Here is a 21558-nt window from a genome sequence, read left to right on the forward strand (position 1 = left end):
CCAGCCAGCCAGCGCAGTGAAGACAGAAAACTATGACTAGATCAATAGAGAGGGAGAAGTGGAAAGAGATGGAGAGAGGAAAGAGAGGAGAAGGGCTGCTGGAAGTAAGGCAGGACATGGAGAAAAGCAACAGTTGTGCTAAGACATAGTAAGGAGTAAAAAAAAAAGTTGTGGATCATCAATAAAGGTGTACAAGCCTATCAAGATGTACTTGCTGCTCTGCTCATTCAGAGACATACATATAAACTATGTATATATAGCTTCTGTAACTTTATTTCAGCCATATGTATTCATATTACTGAAATAGTTTATATCTCATTCTATAGGGACAGGTTTTGGATGGTTGAGAGCCATAATGTTGCTCCTCAACAAAGAACATTACACTTTGCTTTCATTACATCCTTCCTAGTGGAGTGTTAAGAGTTGTTTGTGTGTGTAAGTGGACATTAATGAGGACGTACAGGTCAAGGTTAAAAAGCAGGAAGGCATTGTGTAATTAAAAACCATACTAGTTCAGAAACACACACACACTTTCAGTCTTTAGCCATCTGTTCCCTTAGTGAACGTTTCCAAGGCATTCATATCCTCCTGGGTTGGGGTGGACACTTCTGATATCAACTATGCATAAACATACACACCTATATCACATGCATAAACATACACACCTATATCACATGCATAAACATACACACCTATATCACATGCATAAACATACACGCCTATATCACATGCATAAACATACACACCTATATCACATGCATAAACATACACACCTATATCACATGCATAAACATACACACCTATATCACATGCATAAACATACACGCCTATATCACATGCGTAAGGACACACACCTATATCACATGCATAAACATACACGCCTATATCACATGCGTAAGGACACACACCTATATCACATGCATAAACATACACAACTATATCACATGCATAAGGACACACATATCACACATTGGGCCTCATTTATCAAATTAGATGTAAACAGATTTATTCATAAATCATTTGTAGGAGTATTTACACAAAAAATTTGTTTAAAATCCTGTAATTTCAGAAAAATGTTCATATGCTACTCATGGTTGTGTGTGTAAATTTACACATAAGAAGACAAATTAAGGTAAACCGATTGATCTGCTTCAAATCATATAATTTACGGTGAGTTACTGCACTTTTATATACCGATTACACTGTCAAACACAGCTCATGTATTTCAATTACACACACAAATTTAATGAATATTCTGTGAAATTTTATATTTAAAGATAAAGATATCAGCTGTTATAGTATTCTACAACAGATTTGGCTTTGTGACAGCCTGTAACTGTAACTAATTTTCACAGTTTTATATTTCTCTTACCAGCTCTTACACTTTATTAGGGCCAGCACTACATGATCAATAAGTGCCTGATCTGGTATGTCTCAAGCTGCAGTGTGCAGTATACTCTCTAGTGGGCCATCGTCTGTCTTACTATCACACTTCCTCCTTTTCCTAATACAGCATCAGTGAGGGCACACTGGCCAACAGTCACCAAGACCCTTTGCTTTGAATAAAAAAAGCAGTTTCTCCGTGTGGTCGGTGTCCGCGATCACCTGGGCACACAATCACCTCTGTTTTCATGTCAAACCATTTTCTTTTCAACTCAGTTAATTCACATCTAATTCACCTCTTCTGTAATTCAGCTCCAGATTTCGGCCTTTCAGGTGCTGTTACACTGCTAAATATTATATATTTTATTGGCATAAACATGAGTCAAAATATGAGTAATTTCTACCTCCAAGTCTTTTTAGCTGTTTACTCCCCATTTCAGCTGTGTGCGCTTTGCCTTGTGTGGAGTTCAGCTGTTAATCTGCTGAAAATCAGCTGTGCCGTGCACACACCTGTTCATTTACAGGTTATTGTCATTCTTCAACATATGCATGTGACTGCAAAGAAAATCCACATTTTTGAACCTTTTGTAAATATGGCTTAGTTTGGTTTGGCTTACGGAAACATTTAACCACAACTTTATTAAAAGATTGATAAATGAGGCCCATTGTTCCACTACTCTCCCTCGGATCTGCGTAATTTCTTCTTAGTGAAGGTCAAAGGTCAAAGATAAAGTATGTTTAAAGATATCAGCTGTTATAGTATTCTACAACAGATTTTGCTTTGTGATTTTCACAGTTTTATATTTCTCTTACCAACTCTTACTAAACACATATCCCCAAGGAGTATGGAGTCGGGGGGCATATTTCATAAGCTGTAAGACCTGGGAGCAATGGAGCTTCAATGACTCTCACTGGCTCTCAAACACCAACTGGCTTTATTGATGCACTGGCCTACTGCCAAAAGGTACTCACTCTCTCTCTCTCTCTCTCTCTCTCTCTCTCTCTCACACACACACACACACCCCTAAAAGAATGCATGCCAACCTCCATGTGTACTCACACTCCAAGCTCCATTGTGCAGTTCAGGCCTATCCTCTTTTTTACTCTGTGACACACACACACACACACACACACACACACACACACACACACACACACACTTAAAACTCAAGGCCCAGGTTCTACAACACTGCATTCAACTGAAACATACCAAAACAACATATACAGTATTCACCCAGAATTTCACCCAGAATGAAAACAAATCCAAATCTCCCAGTGAGACATTTGGGAACTTGTGCATCACTGTTTATGTTTTACTGTGTTTGAATTTCCTCCATATTCTCCACAAATAATAGAAAATGATAGAAGAGAATCTACAGTCCTGGCACCTTACCTGCATTTCTTTGGGCCATTGCTGTGCAAAAACAGAATAAGTGTATTGCACATGCATGCCAACATTTTCCATACTTCCATGTGAAGTACGATGTAGAATTTGCTAGAATTACTGCCACTAGACCGCGTCGATATGAGCATCGCTACAGTCAGCACAGGGGCAATTCCAAGGCAGTGCACACATATTTGCATTCCAAGTGCTTCAGACACTGAAGACTGTGTTCGAAGTTTAGTTATATGCACATAGTGAAGATTTTTGCACCCACTGCATGTGTTTTGCGTGTGTTATGAATGAGCTAGAACTCAGTTTATCACAGCTGTTGACCAGGTTGCTGCCTTGTGCTCTGTAATTTCTTATTTGATAACCTGTTTGCAATTTAATTTCACTTTGTTTTATTAAATTATAAAGTGGCAGAATATGATCAGTGCTGTACAGCTCCTGAATCCACTGCTCCAGTGCTACAGACTGCACTGAGAACAGAAATTATTGATAATACTTCCTGTAGTCTTGCAGCAGTTCCACCTCATTATCAGTCCATACGAATCTTTGTGTTTGTCCTGTTTCATTATCGAGCCCTAACTAGCATAAAGCAGTTACTGAATTAATAAATAAATGAACTTTTGCCCATGTTGGGGTTTCCCCTTCTCTACCGCTCAATACCCAGATCTTAAGGTGTTTGACAGTACCGTTTATGATGGCTGGCCTGCGTGAGCGTTTTTCAAACGCTTTCACCTTTTCGTTTGGGCAGATATATTTTTAAAATTATGTTCATCTAGGCAGGATTTTTTTTAATGAAGGGGTAAAAATTATTTTTTCAAAAATGAATGGAGCCTCAGTACACATGATTCAGTTACGCTGCATCCATTATGTTCACATGTTAATAAAACTAATCGTTAATAAAACTGGACACGTGCAGTGTGGTAGACCTATGTAAAACAGATATTTGCATGTTATCATTACTAAACTGGTGCAAGAAAACTGAAAAAAATGAATACTCCACACCCAGGCGTACATGGGTCACCCCTGCTGAGATCTGGTGTATGGGCTTTATGTTCAATCAGACTCGGATTGGCCACTGAGAGATTCGGGAGAAATCCCGGTGTTCTGGACAGTTTTGTGTCTGATTTTGGCTTTTTTTTTGCCTGTGATGCTGCCAAGTGGCTGGTAAATTGTGCACTTCCAAGACATTTTTTGATTGGTTAATAAATCATGAACCTGCTAGTCTTGCTACACTGTTGTTCACCATTCGCCTCATCTCCACCAGCCTTCTGTAAATAAAAGCCATGTGAAACAGGAAGCAGTGTATGCACTGACGAACAGTGCTGCCAGGTGGAGGAGAGAAAAGCCCTCCAAAGGGATGTAGCAAAATGCAGAACAATAATAGACATTTTTAATGTAACATCAAGTGCAGGTAAGACTGAGCTGCAAACACGTCGCTAGCATTAACTAATTAGGCTGTATTACCCGCAATATCACTATCTAACAAGTAAAACTGCAACTGGCTGCATAAATGGCATTATTATTCTGTACAGCTAAACGTATTTTTGTTATAGTTCATTCTGAAAGTCACTGTATATTTTTCAAGATTGTCTCTAAAAACTTCACTATAAAAATGAGGCCCTTTCATAAGCAGTAAGTGCTGTCACTTCGCCATTTAGCCTCAGCCTATCTAGCTAGCAGCTTTAATTTAATGTAAACTGAAAGTAGTAGCCAACATTAATAGTCAGACTAATTAGCTAGTTAGCATTTAGCTAGCATTGGTCAGTGATGTCAAATTATTATGGGGTGACCTGGGTGAGTGTGAGGGTTCAGTTTCCCATTTATTGTAGGTTGACTACAATAATACAGTAGCAACAAAATGGATTTCAGTCATTACTCTTCAGGTGCTTTATCCTTGCCAGGGTCATGGTGGATCCTGAGCTGATCCTGAAAGTGATGCCAGTCCATCACATGGCACCATGCATGCACTAGGGGCACGACTTCTCATTTTTACCAGTTGACCAGTAATTCAAAAACGCAGTTGACTAGTTGTCTTTTCCATAGTAAAAGCAAATATCATTTCAGGACAAGGCTTTTATTAGCTTGTTTTATTAGTGCAGCACAGAAAGTGATGAAACCGCACTTCAATTAACAGCCACACACAGGCTTTAAATTACAGATTTATTAAACAATAAATCTGTGTTTCCTGTTCTACTATTTAAAGATGTGCCAGTTAAAATGCACTTGTGTGAACGAGTTCATGGCTCAGAAACTCCTTATACTTGACGATGGATAGAGGATGTAATGCCTACAGTCTGGGAGGTTTTTCCACCATGTTCAGTAGCTTCCAAAACGAGTCTGGATCAGCTTCTTTGAGCTGTAATGCGCCAGTGATCTGACTCTAAGCTAGCTGAATTTGATCGGATAGTGATGTGCAACCCGCGGCTCAAAAAGCACTCTTTCACACAGCGCTGGAATTCACTCTGCTACAGTGCATGGATTTTATTTCCAATTTATTTAGCGTTAAAGGACAACAGAAATAACTGTGGGAGGAATTTCTTTTGGGAGTGGGATTAAAAAATTGTCACACACACACCTCTGCATTTCATGCAAAGTGATATATGGATTAGTGTTAACAGTCTATTAAAGTGAAAGAAAATTGAAAAAGAAGACTTTTCCCAGCATAGTCTTGGGTATTTGACTGTAGAATTGACTTCAGCTAGACTGAAATAATTTCAGACTAGCAATCTACATTAAGCTGCTTTCTCTTCGGTCTGTTTCGATGTTTTTTTTTCACCGCCTAAAAATAGTCGACATCCCCACAGCAACAACTAGTGAATGTATTAGTTGACTAGTCTATGCAAGCCCTAGTGTTTATGTAGTCCATCATATGTACAGATGAGAACTAGACAGATAATTACTGATGTATGACATCAGTAATTATAGCGAATACTGTATCATACACCTCTTCTCAGCATGTGTATTATCACATGATACATGACATGTCACATGTTAGTACCCACCCGTCAGCAGAGGTTGTCACTGCCAGAGCACTAGCTTCAGTTTTTACTTATAGCTCACTTCCTGGCTTTTTAACCAGTCTCTCTGCTCCTTGACTACTCTTTTGGTTTATCTTTCGATGATTAGTGCCCTACTGTGTTTTGATTTATGCCGGCTTTTCTGGATGTTATATTGTTTTTACCGGCTCTGTCTGTTTGGATTTTTAATAAACGACCTGCTCATTTCTCTGAGTCTGGTTCACTACACAGAAGGTGAAGATCCAACTCTTAGAAACTTAACTGATTCTAAAACTCTACAGAAATTTAGGGGCCTCATTTTTCACCTGTGCATATGCAGGTTTCTCAGGAACCTCAGAAATGATAGAAAAATGTAACAGTGATCATGAGGAGATTCCGTCCCATGTATTGTCAAAAACATCAGCATAATTGTCAGACTAATTACTGATTTCTGAGCACACAACAAGGTGCAAACAGGTGACAGATGAAATCTAAAGTAAAGTCGTATATAAAAGGCACATCTAACGACTGACTGCGATGCCTTGCTTGAAGATTTGCCACACACAGCTTTGCACAGGGAGGAAAGTGTTTTTAAGAAGCTGGAACCTCTTTGATGAGTGAATCATCAGTCCTTTTCGTTTACTCAGTGCAGTTTTAGTTGATCTCTGTTGTAGGGTTTTTAGCCACACACATTTCAGTGACAAACTGCAGATAGGTCCGGCATTTCCCAATCAACTCTCAGCCCAATGCATTCTCAACACATGCATTCACATCGCTCACACTGGAGCTCATTACATTTAAAAACCAACAGCAGAAGAGACAGCAATAATGAGGGACTTTCACGCCATTGCAAGTTTTCTAAATGTAAATGTGGGGAACTGATTGCACACATAATAATTTATTTCTTAGACAAACCACTTGTAAAAGTGCCAAATTATCCATTTTGTTTTACTCCAAGCAACAGTATTTCTACTTCATTGTCTGTGAAGTTCATCTTCTTACAGCTTTTGACCAGTACCACAGGCAGGATACTGGGCTTTTTAAAGGGAAGTTGTTCACCTTATATGGTGATTTGGGAAGTGTTTCTTTATGCAGATGAGCATTATGCATGAGCAGAGCAGATTAGAACGTGTAGGATCTATCATTTATTAACGTCCATTTCATACAGTTGAGAATCTTCTTGTGTTTCCTGGCAGTTCTTATGTGCAAATTTATAACTAGTTCAGAGCGTGCTTTAATAAATGAGACGTCATGGGCCACACTCATTTGCATAAAGAGACACACCCCCAAATTGCCATATATGGTAAACAGGTTCCCTTTAAAAAAAACCTGTAGCCTGTAACTTCACCAATAATGATGTAAAAAAAATACTGTTGCACAAAGCAGAGACCATTTAACCTCCTAAGTCTGAATTTATCCACATAATTACATAGAAAAATGTATAAAAAGTTATCCAGCTCTTTGGTTTAAGACAAAGCAGAAAGTTTCCTAGCAAGTGCTTAATGTTGCAGTTACGCATGTTCTAATGATGTTAGATAAATGCGACAGAGCAACTCACGGATATCAGATTCAGATACATAATAATGGACACTGGCAACATTTTGGCTGCACAGCTAGAGATGGAAACAGCTTACTGAGTGGATGATGAAATTCACAAACATCAATACGGTCCACATATCTACACCTCAACCTTTGCATTTCAATGCTGCCTCCTTAAATTATTTATGCTTTGCCCACATCAAAAAACCACCAGCCAAGCCCTTCACACCTATTCCCATAGTAACCAACTGCCTGAGCCCTATAGGTGCACAAAGACACCTGTCTCTATAGAATGCATATGTAGTACTTGCACACACACACACACACACACACACACACACACACACATCTCAACATGAGTAGTGTTCAGAATATGTGTGTGTGGGGGGGGTGTTTGGTTTCTGAACAGAGAAAATGTGTTTCAAATAGTGTGTATGATCAAGACATGTTTTCTTCAGAACATAACTGTGTCTTGCTCTCAGTATTGTTCCATAGTGAAAGTAGGTTCACCTGCAAGTATGGGCATGTCAGGGTGTGTAAACATTTTGAAGTTATGGGGCCATTTGGCAGGTGAAACTGCTTGTTTACAAAAACTGAACGTTTCATTATAAATAAATGTTTTATTATAAATAAATAAATAAATAAATAAACAAGCTAAAAGATTTCCTTTTGGTTACTGAGGTTAGGTTGAGGTTTAGGCGTAGCATAGAGTTAATAAGCTGCATTAATAACTGTCAGTGGATGGTTCTCACAAGGATAGTAATACATCCTTGTGTGTGTGTGTGTGTGTGTGTGTGTGTGTGTGTGTGTGTGTGTGCACTGAATTACCGTGACCGCATACACGTGGCTCTTTCATATGGTCTGGCTTTTTGCGCGTCCCCTCCCTGTCCACTCGGACAATAGCCCCATGCCCCAACCATTGCTCTTTACACGTAATGAACAGCAGCCCTCGTGTCCTCCTAGCCCCCACACCCTGCATATTCCCCGCTATCCCCCACCTCTCTATCACCGCAACCCTGAACCACAACCGCTGTTGTCCACTGTTCACCTCATCCATAGTAGACAGTATTGATTTTCAGCAAGCAAAATAAAAAAAGCCATGAATTTTAATGTTTTCTGTCTTTCCTCCAAAACACCTCCCTCTCCACACAAGTTCTCTTCCTGACCCAGCCCTCTGTTCGCACTAGCCCTGTCTCCTCCCACGTTCTTTCCTGGGGGTAGGATAAAGGAAAGGGGGATGGGGCCAGGAAAGAGGGTGAAGATGAGGAGGTAGGGGTTTGGAGTGGTGACGAGTTATTTCTCATTTCCACCCACACCCTTTTCTGTTAATTAGGCTTCTCGCTGGCTGACGGAGAGAATACAGCGCCAGTCTGTTTGTTAAAAAAAGTAACCCATTTCTTTCTCACTTCACATTTTTCCTCACCTTTTCCCACCTTTTATCAGCCATTTATTTATTCAAGTGCACCTGTCACAAGTAGGTAAGGATGAATGTACATGCTTCTTTATTTATGTCAGGAATGTGAATGGCCATGCTCAGCCTGTGTATGCAGTGGAAATTATGCAAGCAACACAGATGGATTGTGCCACCTTACAGCACTGCATTACCTTGATAAGTGTTTTAATAATTCTAGGCATGAAAAATGAAAGAGCCAATGCATCACAGCTCTCCTCGGCAGAGAAACACCGACACTGCACGTCTAAATGAACTTTAATATTTAAGAAACCAGCATTTGCATTTGTTCACTAAATTTGTTCAGATTTAAGGTGAACACTACAGTTTAGTGGCAGGTAAAGGAATATGAGGTTTGAGGTCCCAAAAGCACATTTTATGTGTTATTATCTGTGTGGTGCTTTTCAAGGCCATCTGATATAAAAGCAGAGGCATGGAGAGAGGGAGAAATGGGCAAAATTGTGGGGAAAAAAAGAGGGCTTTTAGGACAGAAAGCACTGTGTGTGTGTGTGTAAATGTTTTTATATATTGGTGGGGACCAGATATCTGAGGGTTTTTTTTGTATACTGCAGTTTTTATTTAAAAAGGGAAAGAGGCTCCCGTGCAGCGCAACAGGAAATATTCGCCCTGTGGTCAGGAGATCGCCGATCGTCAGAGAGTATACTTTCTGTCCCCTGTCAATCACAGTGACACCAGCCAATCGTGGGTGTCTGTGAGCTCACGTATGTGGAAGAGGGCAGAAAGTGCCTATAGGGTTATGTTTAGCTTTAAAGCCATAGCATTAAGTAGCAGCATTAATAATTGTCAACGTAAGCATAGTAACACGTGTGTGTGTGTGTGTGTGTGTGTGTGTGTGTGTGTGCGCATATATATAGATACAATCCTAAAAAATTTACACAAAATAAAAATGACATCTACAGACATACATCAAGGTGTGTGTTCTTTAAGACCACGTGGAAAACAACTACACAACTTACACAAGTGCAATCGTGACAGATTTCCTAGGTTTGGAAATACGTTGTTCCTTTTACTATTCGTTTAATCCAAGCGCTAAACTAACATGCAGTGCACATATACACATGTTCTATCCCAATAAAGCCACTATTTTATGCTTCCTTGTGTGACTCTGTTCTATTTACTTATATTTTTCCAGCACTCATTCTCCACCATCTCTAACTCCAACCTCAAGGTCACGCCAATAATCATTCAATTATGTGGTCTAAAGAACAGGCAGATGCATCCTCTATTTGTGGCAACAAAAAAGCAACAACCTCAATCAACTGTCAGCTCCCTGAAAGACTTTTCTTTACTTTCCATGCTGAAAATCCTTGACCATTGTGTTTGTCTTCCTTTTTTTTGTGTTTCATGAACTTGTTCTCTATTCATCCTCCCTCACAGTGGACAGGTAAAGACACAAATGAACTGCTGCATGCCACTAAATGTTTATGAACATGTTTAACTTTCTCTACACTGTTTTTCAAAAGCCACAAAGGATATCTAAATATTGATGGAATACTTAAGAAAAACTGAATGTTTTGGTATTTTTGGCATTTTTTCCAGTTATGAAATGAATGTGTACGAGATGGTTTAGAGGTTTCAGTGGTGTGTTAAATCTGGCCTGGGATTAGTTTATATTTTGAGCAATTTATAAACATTAATATCTGAGAAACAGACTGCAGAACAAACTCATTTTAAAGCACCTGAATATGTGCAAACGGCTGCATTTACCATGAGCTGTTCTTTTTAATATGAAGGTTTTTCTTCTCTGCTTTGCCGTTGCTGGAGCAGCTTGGCTCGGGACTTGAACTTGAGACGGAGCTGGGCAGGTGAAAAGAGGAGAAGGGGGTGAAGGGCACGTGCATTTGAATAGAGGGATCACTCGAAAGGGGAGGGGAAGAGGAGAGGCAAAGGTTAGGGGTCAACCTGTCAACCCCCACCAGCCAACCATGCAGACAAAAGGAGGCAAGACGCGCGTGGCCGAATGGGTGACTGCTAAACATACTCCAAATGAAAAGTGCCTCTTTAACACCCCAGCACACACACACACGCACATACACACACGGACACACACACAGACACGCACATACACACACACACACACACACACACACATGCACACGCACATACAAACACGGACACGCACACACACACACACACACGCACATACAAACACGGAACACACACGCGCACATACACACACGGACACACACGCATGCTCACACATGCACACACACGCACACACACACACACACGCACACACACGCACAAACACATGCACGCACACACACACGCACAAACACACGCATGCTCACACATGCACGCACACACATGCACACACACGCACACGCACGCACACACACGCGCACACACACGCACAAACACATGCACGCACACACACAAACACACACAAACACGCACAAAAACACACACGCACACACACACACACACAAATACACATACACGCCAAACACACTATAAACTCAAATGCATCCTTCTAAAGTTTCCTTTGCCAAAAAGCTCATGATATTTAAATGTATTGTTGAACCTGTTTCATTTACCTTTGAGCTTTGTGGAAAATCAGATCATAGTGACAATATTATTTATTAGGTCTGTGTGTCTCTGTGAGCCTGTGTGTGTGTGTGTGTGTGTGTGCGTGTGCGCATGTGTAATACATATGCTCATATGCTTAACACATACAGTCCACTTTCTGTTAATAATCTGAGGGATTAGCTGGTCAGCCTGTCAGGTAAAACTACAGCCATGTCCAACTGACGTCCCCTCTGAGGTAACAGATACAGTGGACCTCTCTGCATATTCACCATATTCACCATATTCACTCTGCATATTCACCATATTCACCATATTCACTCTGCATATTCACCATATTCACCATTTTCACTCTGCAAAAGGACCAGGCAAAGGAGGAAGAAGAAGAAGAAGAGCATTGGATAGGGGGATGTCGAGTGGCCTAGTTATGCTCCACACACTCTACCACACACAGAATAAGGAAAATTTACACAATATTATATACACACACTCACACAGCCCCCCCTTTACTGTTTTTAAACATTTTTTTTTCACAAAACTGTTGGCCACTGACCAGATTCCAATCTTCATGTAGCAGTGTATATTTCGAAGTGTAAAAGTGTAGAGGAGCGCATGAATGTATTTGTGTGTGTGTGTTTGAGGAAGGTTGAGGATGGGGTTACTTTGATGAGATTGAAGTGCAAAAGGCACTCAGATTTATTAAAAGCTGGTCTTTGTGCCTCTCTCCATCTTACACACTCCCTCTCTCGACATTGTTGCCACGACGCTCCCATTTTCGGCGCTTATACATTGTGGGGTGGATATTAAATTCCCCCCCTCAGATGCTGACTGTAACCCCACGACTCTGAGTGATGGCCAATGGGAAGAGCAGTGTGTCCCTGAGGTCCTTGTGCCCAGACACACACACACACACACACATACATACACACACATGCTCATTACCATAACTCATTGGCTAAAAGAAACTGGCTGCATAAATCTTGACCAAAACGGTAGTGATTCAGCAAAGGACCAGATATGAAATGGAGAAGCAGAATTCAGTCAATCAGTATTATTTCTGCATCATCTAAACTCATATGAAACACACACACACACACGCGCACACACACACACACACACACACACACACACACATACAGACACACACAGTGGATCATGCACTAATTGTAAATTTCCCTGCCTTTGAATGATTAGTGTGCTTATTGTTTTCAGACTCGTCTGTTTCTCCCGTCTTTTCTTTATCTTCTCCCTCCATATTTTATCTCACTTTTGAGGCCTGTAAGCAACCCCAACCACACGTTCCTCTCTGCTGCTGAATGAAATGTGTTTTTGCCTCTGCTAATAAAGAAATAAGCAATGTCTGAAGGCTGGCATTCTGTCTTTCTCAAGGCATTTTCTCAGGAAAAAAGGGGACAGTTTGATAAAGAGAAAGTGTGATTGCATACATGGTGTGAATTGGTCATGCGCTGAGTGACTGTGCCTGTGTCCTAGTTTTATCAGTACAGTGTGAAATCTAATTCTTCAGCTCAATTAACAGACCGAGAGAGCCTGACCCTGAATAGGAAGCTAATCACTTACAAACCATGTAGCTCTTCACACAAAGAGAGAAAAAATAGAATGAAATTGAGTGGATCTAAAGAAGGTTATGGTTAAAGACAAACAGATGTATAGAGAGATAAGAACAAGAAAAACACAAGCAAAGGCTATGATGGTGGATATGAGATCGAGAGAACAATGTAAGAAAGAAAAGTGCTGCAGTCGTTTGACCAGTGATCATTAACGAAGATAGAGTGTGACATCAGGTTCATACTTCCGAAAATGGACAAGCACAGAGAGAGAGAGAGAGGGAGAGAGAGAGAGAGAGAGAGAGAGAGGGAGAGACAGACACAGAGAGAGGGAGAGAGAGAGAGAGAGGGAGAGAGAGAGACAGACACAGAGAAAGGGAGAGAGAGAGAGAGAGAGAGAGAGAGAGAGAGAGAGAGAAGGAGAGACAGACACAGAGAGAGGGAGAGAGAGAGAGAGAGAGAAGGAGAGACAGACACAGAGAGAGGGAGAGAGAGAGAGAGAGGGAGAGGGAGAGACAGACACAGAGAAAGGGAGAGAGAGAGAGAGATTTGCAGCAGTATGAAAGATGAGGATCCATTCCTGATATCCAGCCAGATGAAATATGTGTTAAAGACGAACAAAATCGGAAAACACACTGTGCTCTCAGTTATTATTACGCATATGTCCTCTCCCACACACACACACACACACTCACATACACACACTCTCACACACACACACACTGTTCACCCTGTCAGATATATGAGTATCAGGGACCAAATGAGGTCCATTTCGTTGCTGATGGTCATGGTGCTAGTGAGGTCAGGCTTCTGTGGGAGTGAATGTGTTTACCTGCATGTTTTTATTGCCATATGCTTAATGGCCTATGAATGTCTCCATGGATACACAAGAGTGAGAGAGGGAAGGAGGGATAGAGACGGGTCAGATCAGTACTGCCAGGTGCGTAGCAGGGGGGCCTTAGACATGTGAATGTGGACGCATAGGTGAGAGAAGCATGGTAGGATAACGGCAAGGTGCATGGTTAAACTGCAGAAGAAAGAAAGAAAGAAAGAAAGAAAGAAAGAAAGTGATTGTGCAATATAATTAAGATGGACATAAAAAATTGATATGGAAGTGCATGTGTGTACGCGGAGAGGTGGAGAGGTGGAGAGGCAGAGAGGTGGAGAGGTGGAGAGGTGGAGAGGTGGAGTGTAGGTGTTGGAACGGGGATGGAAGAAGTAGCTTAATGCAATAAAGCATGTTGTATTGACATCTCTGTTGTGTCTATTGATTCCCCATTATGTCTCTAACAAACCCTGGTGGACATTTTGTCATTCACAATCACGTTAGCACTGTGACTTACCAACACTCCTGCACAAATCTGATCTATACACACACACACACACTCACACACACACTCTCTCTCTCTCTAAAACAGCTAAGCATGCACAAGCCTGCACTGTGTTCTTTAATCAATACCAGTTGGAGGTTAAATAAACCTCATGCAGCATCCGCCTGAAAATTTGCATCAATATGAACTCAGCACACAAATCCACATAAACACATACCTCTTAATGTACTGAGCACAAAGTGTGCTTTTCACCTTCCTACCCACTCACACTGTTAAAGCCAGAGAAGGTGATAGTGTGTGTGTGTGTGTGTGTGTGTGTGTGTGTGGGAAAGCAGAATACATGGTTCAGAGCAGAAGGTCAAAACCTGGAGGATACGTAATAAACTTTGAGCAAAGGGTCATAACCAAAGTTCAGTCTGTATCAAACGCTTCCGTTATGACTCAGTACGATTACTGAGTCGATTTTAAGATCATACATCCTGGTACAGAATCACAGCTCTTATGTTGCTAGTTTTATGACGATCACACACAGAGCAATGCAGTGTGTCACACAGAGGACCTCGGCCTGTTAATGAAATAAATTCTTTGTCTAGGCATCACTCTCTCCACAACAAAATCCAGTTAATACAAAAAGAACCCACAATAAGATTTAGTAAAACTATTAGATCAAAACAACTGTAGTGAGCATGAGAACCATTCAGCGAAGACAAAAACCGCATCTCAGGTAGGAACTTTTAGCTCTCAGTTTGCCAGATAGATTTTACAAGAAGTGTATATTATATAATCTTACAGGCTACTTTCAAAAAGTAAAGTTTAAAATGAAATAACAAAAAAACACATAAATTACTTCTACTCTAAATGACAAATGAGCCGATGAGCAGTGACGTGTGAATTAATAATACAGTGAAATAATGTCACGGTCTCAGACACAGCAGCTAAAGGCAGTGTGGACAAACACTACACGAGCTTCCTCATGTCTGCTTCAGAGGAAATTATTTGAAAACTCATCTTGCGCCAAACCCACGCACACACACACACACACACACACACACACACACACATACGCACACACACACACACACACACACACACATGTTGAACATGTTGAACATCAACGTGTCTCTATGCCTCAGTTTCACCAGAATCCATATCTGATTAGCAGACTTTTACCTCTGAATACAAAGGAAAGGAATTTCAGCCGACTGCTCTACGCCTCCAGACCGAAGCCTAACACACTGATCCGAACCCGCGTAACAGGCCTCTCTCCACCAAACCATATTTAGGCCAATCCTATTTTAACACAGAGAGAAAACCCATCACCATGTGGCCCGTCCTGCCATCTGATTCTGAAGATGCCTCCACAGCTGGATCCTGGCAAATTAGTCTGTTAATATCAGTAAGTGCATTTCTTCTGGAGTGATATTTTAAATGTGCCCCTTCTGAGCCCGGCAGTGGGCGTGGCCACTGAGTGACGACAGCAGCGTTCTAAGTGGGAACTTAAATCAGGCTTTTTAAAGGTTTTATTAATGAAACTCAAAATGGTGCCTGAGAAACTGCCACTTGCTTGGAGACCAACCTCCAGTCAGTCGCCTACACATCTGGCTAAAGGCTAGCGTGAGGACGATGCAGACCCACAGGATGAAGGGAAAGAAAGTAAAGAAAAAAGAAAAACGGTGAAGTGATAGACGCGTCTTTCTCTCCGAGGAGCTCCTGAAGGGACAAATACTAAACAAAATTAAAATATAAATACTAAACAAAATTAAAATATAAATACTAAACAAAATTAAAATATAAATACTAAACAAAATCTCGTGAAAATGTAAAATTATAGTGTGTGCACGAGCTAATGTTCAGTTTTCACGAGGTTTTGTTTTCTGAAAGGACATAGAGTAAATTTATCGCGTTACTTTCTCGTTTTTTTTTAAAGAAAAATCCCGTGAAAACGGAAAAGTGCTGCATGCGCGTGAGACCATTTACTTTTTCACTAGATTTGGTTTTGTTTTGGTTGTTTTCCCTGCAGGGGTTCCGCGGGATTCCTCTCTGCGACGTCGTTAAATTCTCAGCCTCCGCGTCTCGCGCTCCCGCGGTGCCCTTATTGATCTCGGCGGGTCGATAAATTAACGTGAATATTCCCGACCGGGAAGCGCGCGCAGCCGAGAGCCGGAGCGGCGGGAAATGAGCGCGGAGACAGCGGACAGAGAGAAGCAGTGAATGATGGACGAGAGCCCGGTGTCCGTCCTAACCTGGGGGCTAAAAGTCGGGCGCGTGCGGAATGAACGGAGCTGAGTGCGGGCCGCTAATGATAGAAGACGCGTTAGTTTCCAGCTGAAGTCATCCAGCCGCGCGCGCCGTTTCCGCTCTGTCCTCTGCGGCGTGTGTGTGTGTGTGTGTGTGTGTGTGAAGGGCTTTACCGTGTGTGTGTGTGTGTGTGTGTGTGTGTGTGTGAAGGGCTTTACCGTGTGTGGAGCGCAGGGGCAGCGGGGCTTTGAGGCGCCAGAGGTCGGGAGCAGCTCTCTGCAGCACTAACGGCACCGGCAGGGGAACGAACATGATCCGCCGCTGCGCGTGGCTTTACAGCGTCCTGCCTTCGGTCCTTCCTCCTCTTCCTCCTCTTCCTCTTTGGTTGCTCTTATCGGCGTTACTTTTTTGGTACATTGAGTTTTGTGCGCGAGCGCCGGGGTTGTTACGCCTTCTTACTTTTCGGTTCTGTGCCTTTGTGTTATCGGTGCATCGGTGCGCTCGCGCTGGTGCTTTGGTTCGGTGTGTGGGCTGAGTTTAAGAGGAGCACACACACAGCCAGACAGGAAGAGCAGCGAGCAGCCTGTTCTTTACGCTGCAGGAGTGGAGCTGTACAGCGGGCACCGTGACACCGATTCACGCTTCCGAGTGCAGAGTAAGCTGCCTGTGACAGTCGGTGTAGTCTCGTGCGCGCTGCCCTGACACTGCCCTCAGCGCAGAACCGGATCGGTGCCGCTGTCTTGTAGAATTCAGCATAAACGTCTCATTACCTGCGTGCAAACTGTAATAAAACAGCAGACGTTTAAAGCAGTGTTTTGGTTTCCTGCTGCACACACGCACGCGCACGTCAACATTCTTACACAAAATATAAAACTGTTAATTATCCTGCTTTAAACCGGTGCAGAAGTCAAGCCGCATCCCTCACTCCCACTCCTCCATCATCACCGAGCAAATATTAAAACGCAACAAATAAACTGGACATCTCTCTCTCTCTCTCTCTCTCTCTCTCTCTCTCTCTCTCTCTAAAGCGATCAGTAAACTGAAGGAGAAGGGACACGCTACCCGATTCACGCGGAAGTCCTTCTCTGACTCTATCCCGTCATCCGTCTGTGTGTGTGTTTATCTGTGAGAGCGCGCGCGTGTGTGTGTGTGTGTCTGTGTGTGTGTGTGTCTCTGTGTGTGTGTGTGTGTGTGTGTGTGTGTCTCTGTGTGTGTGTGTGTGTGTGTGTGTCCCTCCCAGCAGTCTGGAAAGCGCTCTGACCGCCGCCTATAACCAACCAATCTCTCTCTCTCTCTCTCTCTCTCTCTCTCTCTCTCCACCCCCCCCCCCCCTCTCTCTGTTATAACGCTCTATAAAGGCTAGCTGTTGTCTGTATTGATCTCTTGATTACGCTTCATTATGATGACTCTGATGATTGCTGTGATCCGCTAATCGATAGCTGATTATGCGCACATTTTCCACACTGTGTGTGTGTGTGTGTGTGTGTGTGTGTGTGTGAAATTGGCGACTTGTAGTTTGCGCCGCAAAAGTTTCATTCGGTCCATAGGTGAGATGTGAAAGAGCAGAGTGTCATGTCATTCTCTCTCTCTCTCTCTCTCTCTCTCTCTCTCACACACTCTCTCTCTCTCTCACTCTCTCCCTCTCCTTTTCCCCTCCTTCCATCCACCGGCAGTCCACAAGTCTACAATCTGCACCGCACACTTACACTCCAGATTATTGCCGGCATGGATTTTTAAAATAGAAAAATCTATACACTAAACATCACAATCAATACGGGAAAATCTCATCGCAGAGCTCCATCCTCCCAAATCTCTCTCTCTCTCTCTCTCTCTCTCTCTCTCTCTCTCTCTCGTCCTGCGGTTGTTTTTAATGAGATATCGATCAATTAGGAGGCCTTTCTCATAAAAGCGGTAGTATTGTTAATGACGAGATGTAAACGATTTATTCAGTACAAACGCCAGCAACGTGGGTAAAATATTATGGCACCAGTAATAATGTGATTATTGTGATAAAATGCTTTATGCTCATTTTCTATCTACAGCAACAAAGATACTGTGTTTTGCCCCCAAACCCCCCTCTTACCCCGCCTTACCCCCCCTTACCCCCCAACCACCCACACCCGCCTCCCTCTGTGTGACAGATGACATCCTCGTGTCCAGCGCACAGGAGGAAAGAGAAAAGGAGGAAATATGGAGAAGTGACTAGTTGTCCATCCCGAACCCCCCTCGGCGGAAGGGGCAGCCCCCTCCATCCAAACTCCTTCCAGACAAAAGCAATTATTTCTTGTATAGTGTGTTTTGCGCGCCTATCGCGCAGAGAGGGAAGGAAGGTGGGTTGAAGATAGAGTTGGGCCAAATACCTCTCCTTCCAGCACACACACACACACACACACACACACACCACGCCTGACATTTCATACCACACCAGGCCCGATGGTCAACTCGTTGCTCATCGCTGAGCGCAGTAACAGAATAACGTACAGCAGCTATGAGCTCAGACATCTTCAGGTGACTTTAAAGAAAAATGAACGGCTGAATTTTTCCCCTTGAATCTCAACAAAAAGACAACAACTACAGTAACAGCAATAACAACAGCAACCTTACCGACAACAATGGCCTTAACAACAACAACCACAGTAACAACAATAACGACAGCAACAACAACAGCCTTATCAACAACAACAACCACAGTAACAACAACAATAATAATAATAGCAATAGCAACAACAACCTTAGCAACAACATAACAATAGTAATAACAACAATGGTAACTATAACAATAGCAACAACAACAACCTTAACAACAGCAACCACCGTAACAATAATGAGAGCAGTTACAACAACCTTATGAACAACAACAACCATAGCAATTACAACAACCTTAACAACAATCACAGTAGCAACAATAACAATAGTAACAACAACAACAACAACAACAATAATAATAATAATAATAATAATGGCAATATTGGAGTGTGTGTGTGTGTGTGTGTGTGTGTTAGAAACAGAGTGTGCGGGAGAGTTCATTGTTAAATAGCAGTGTCATGTTGACAAACGAGTTGGTTGAATTAAATTCTCTCTCATCAATAACAAGGTGCCCCAATCAATACCAGCTTACAATTATATCACTGTCCACGCTCACACTAACAAGTAGCTAACACTACACACACACACACACACACACACACACACACACACACACAATCTCTCGCTGTGGCCTAATGATCAGTGCTGACACATTGTCAATAGGCAGCTCAACCTCTGCCAATAGCTCTAATACATATCCATTATGTTGGCCGTGGGCTTGACTTCATGGCACGACTGTTTCAACTAGCTGCAGTCATTTTTGTGCACTGATGGTGTTGTGTCTTCATCACCTTCATCACCTTCATCACCTTCAGCTCAGCAATAAAACTTCCTGTCCCAAATATAACTTTAGAATGCTGGAAAGTGGACTGTCCAAATGAGTGTGGAGCTCATGGTCATACTCGTGCAGCTACAACACCAGCCCTACATCAGACGCTGTTTCACTCTCATATGAAATATAATATTAAATAATTCTATAGATTTGATTTCCTGTTGGTCTACATGACTGGCATGTTACTGTACTCTATAAATGCACCTTTTAGTGTTCATTATGACAGCTTTACTGTTTGTATGCTTTAACGTAACATGAAATTCTCTCCTACAATTTGTTCCATATATTCTTACGGCCGCGAGCGGCTGTGTGCCAATCTGTAACACAATCAAGTGCAGGTGAGAGTGGAGCCTCTGTCGCGAGCCATCCTCCATTAACAGGGGACAGGATAAAGCTAAAATAGTGGTCTTTCCTGGGAGCTTGGCAACAGAGAGAAAAGGTTAGTGTGTGTGTGTGTTTGCTGTGTTTTCACATGCTGCAATACGCATGTGTGTATATGTGGTAGAGAGGTAGAGAACAAGTGAATAGGCTGTAGCATGCTGTGTGTGTGTTTGTGTGTGTGTGTGTGTGTGTGTTCATGGAACTAGAAAAATAAAAATATACTGGCGTGAATTCTACACAAGAAAGGTGTGGTAACAATTTCCACACAAAAAAATCTTAGTAAATTTGATGAAGCATAATTTAAGCAAGGTTTACATAGCACCATTCTTATTAAAAAATGTAACTAAATATAACTAGCAGGTTTTTTTTAATTAACAAATTTTACTCAAAATACACATCACCTAAACATTATCATTAGAACTTATTCATCATTAACACCTTTAATGATTCGAACCAGAAGTTTCAAACCAATGAGTAAATGAATTTACATTTATTTATTTACATTACATTTAATACATAAAGACCAAACTGGCAAAAATTACTTAACTGACTGACTGAAACACACGCACACACACACACACACCTGACAAAGAAACACAAAGAGGGTGAACCAAGGAATCTTTACTGAAACACTTGATCTTTCAAAACATTCCATAATGCAATAGCCTTAGCCCTTAAAGCCAAGAAAAAAAAAAAATGAAACCAACCCGTTCATAAAGCTCCAAATTAAATAAGTTTAAAGTTCTGTGAACACATATGCAAATAAAATTCAACCCCCCCCACATGCAGTATGCAGTTGGTTGAAGTAAACGTTACCTCATTTTTCTATTTTTTTGGGTTTGAGCTGCAATATTTACATGAATTAATTTAAATACAGAACTTAAAGCATTTACGTAATTCTAATAATTTTCTTTTTTGTGTAAAAATCACAGATTTGTTTCGGTGAACCGCTGAATCGTTTTTTGAAGCAGCGTTTTTTGAAGGAGAACACAAAGCACTTCCGTAAGTCACTTTGGATAAGGACGTCTGTTAAATTCCATAAATGTGAATGAGTATGTGGTGTGTTTTAGTGTAGTCTTTAGCATAGTTTGGCCAGCGTTCGCATCTATAAAGCCACATGGACACACATCCAGTAATCCTGTTTAACCCAGGAGTATCTGCTGCCTTCATCAATGAAATCTATTAAACACATCCTTTTGCATTCAATTTCTCCTTGTTGATCAATCCAAATAGGTTTAATCTAATACCCTTAACTGACTCTCTCTCTCTCTCTCTCTCTCTCTCTCTGTCTATGTGCATGTGTGCAGTGAGACCTTG

The 21558-nt window shown here is 41.7% G+C and overlaps 1 protein-coding gene across 1 annotated transcript in view; it reads right to left on the reverse strand.

Annotated features, from left to right (window-relative positions):
- LOC113534955 (POU domain, class 2, transcription factor 2) overlaps positions 1-17629 on the reverse strand; it is a 62891-nt gene extending 45262 nt beyond the window's left edge. The window contains exons 1-2 of the mRNA XM_053231552.1: positions 17505-17629; positions 16661-17223 (exon numbers count right to left, since the gene is read on the reverse strand). Coding sequence (XP_053087527.1) covers positions 16661-16754 — 94 coding nt within the window. The 5' untranslated portion in view covers positions 16755-17223; positions 17505-17629. The remainder of the gene's footprint in view (positions 1-16660; positions 17224-17504) is intronic.
- Between the last annotated feature and the right edge of the window lie 3929 nt (positions 17630-21558).

Source organism: Pangasianodon hypophthalmus, chromosome 29 (genome assembly GCF_027358585.1).
Source record: "Pangasianodon hypophthalmus isolate fPanHyp1 chromosome 29, fPanHyp1.pri, whole genome shotgun sequence".
NCBI lineage: Eukaryota > Metazoa > Chordata > Actinopteri > Siluriformes > Pangasiidae > Pangasianodon > Pangasianodon hypophthalmus.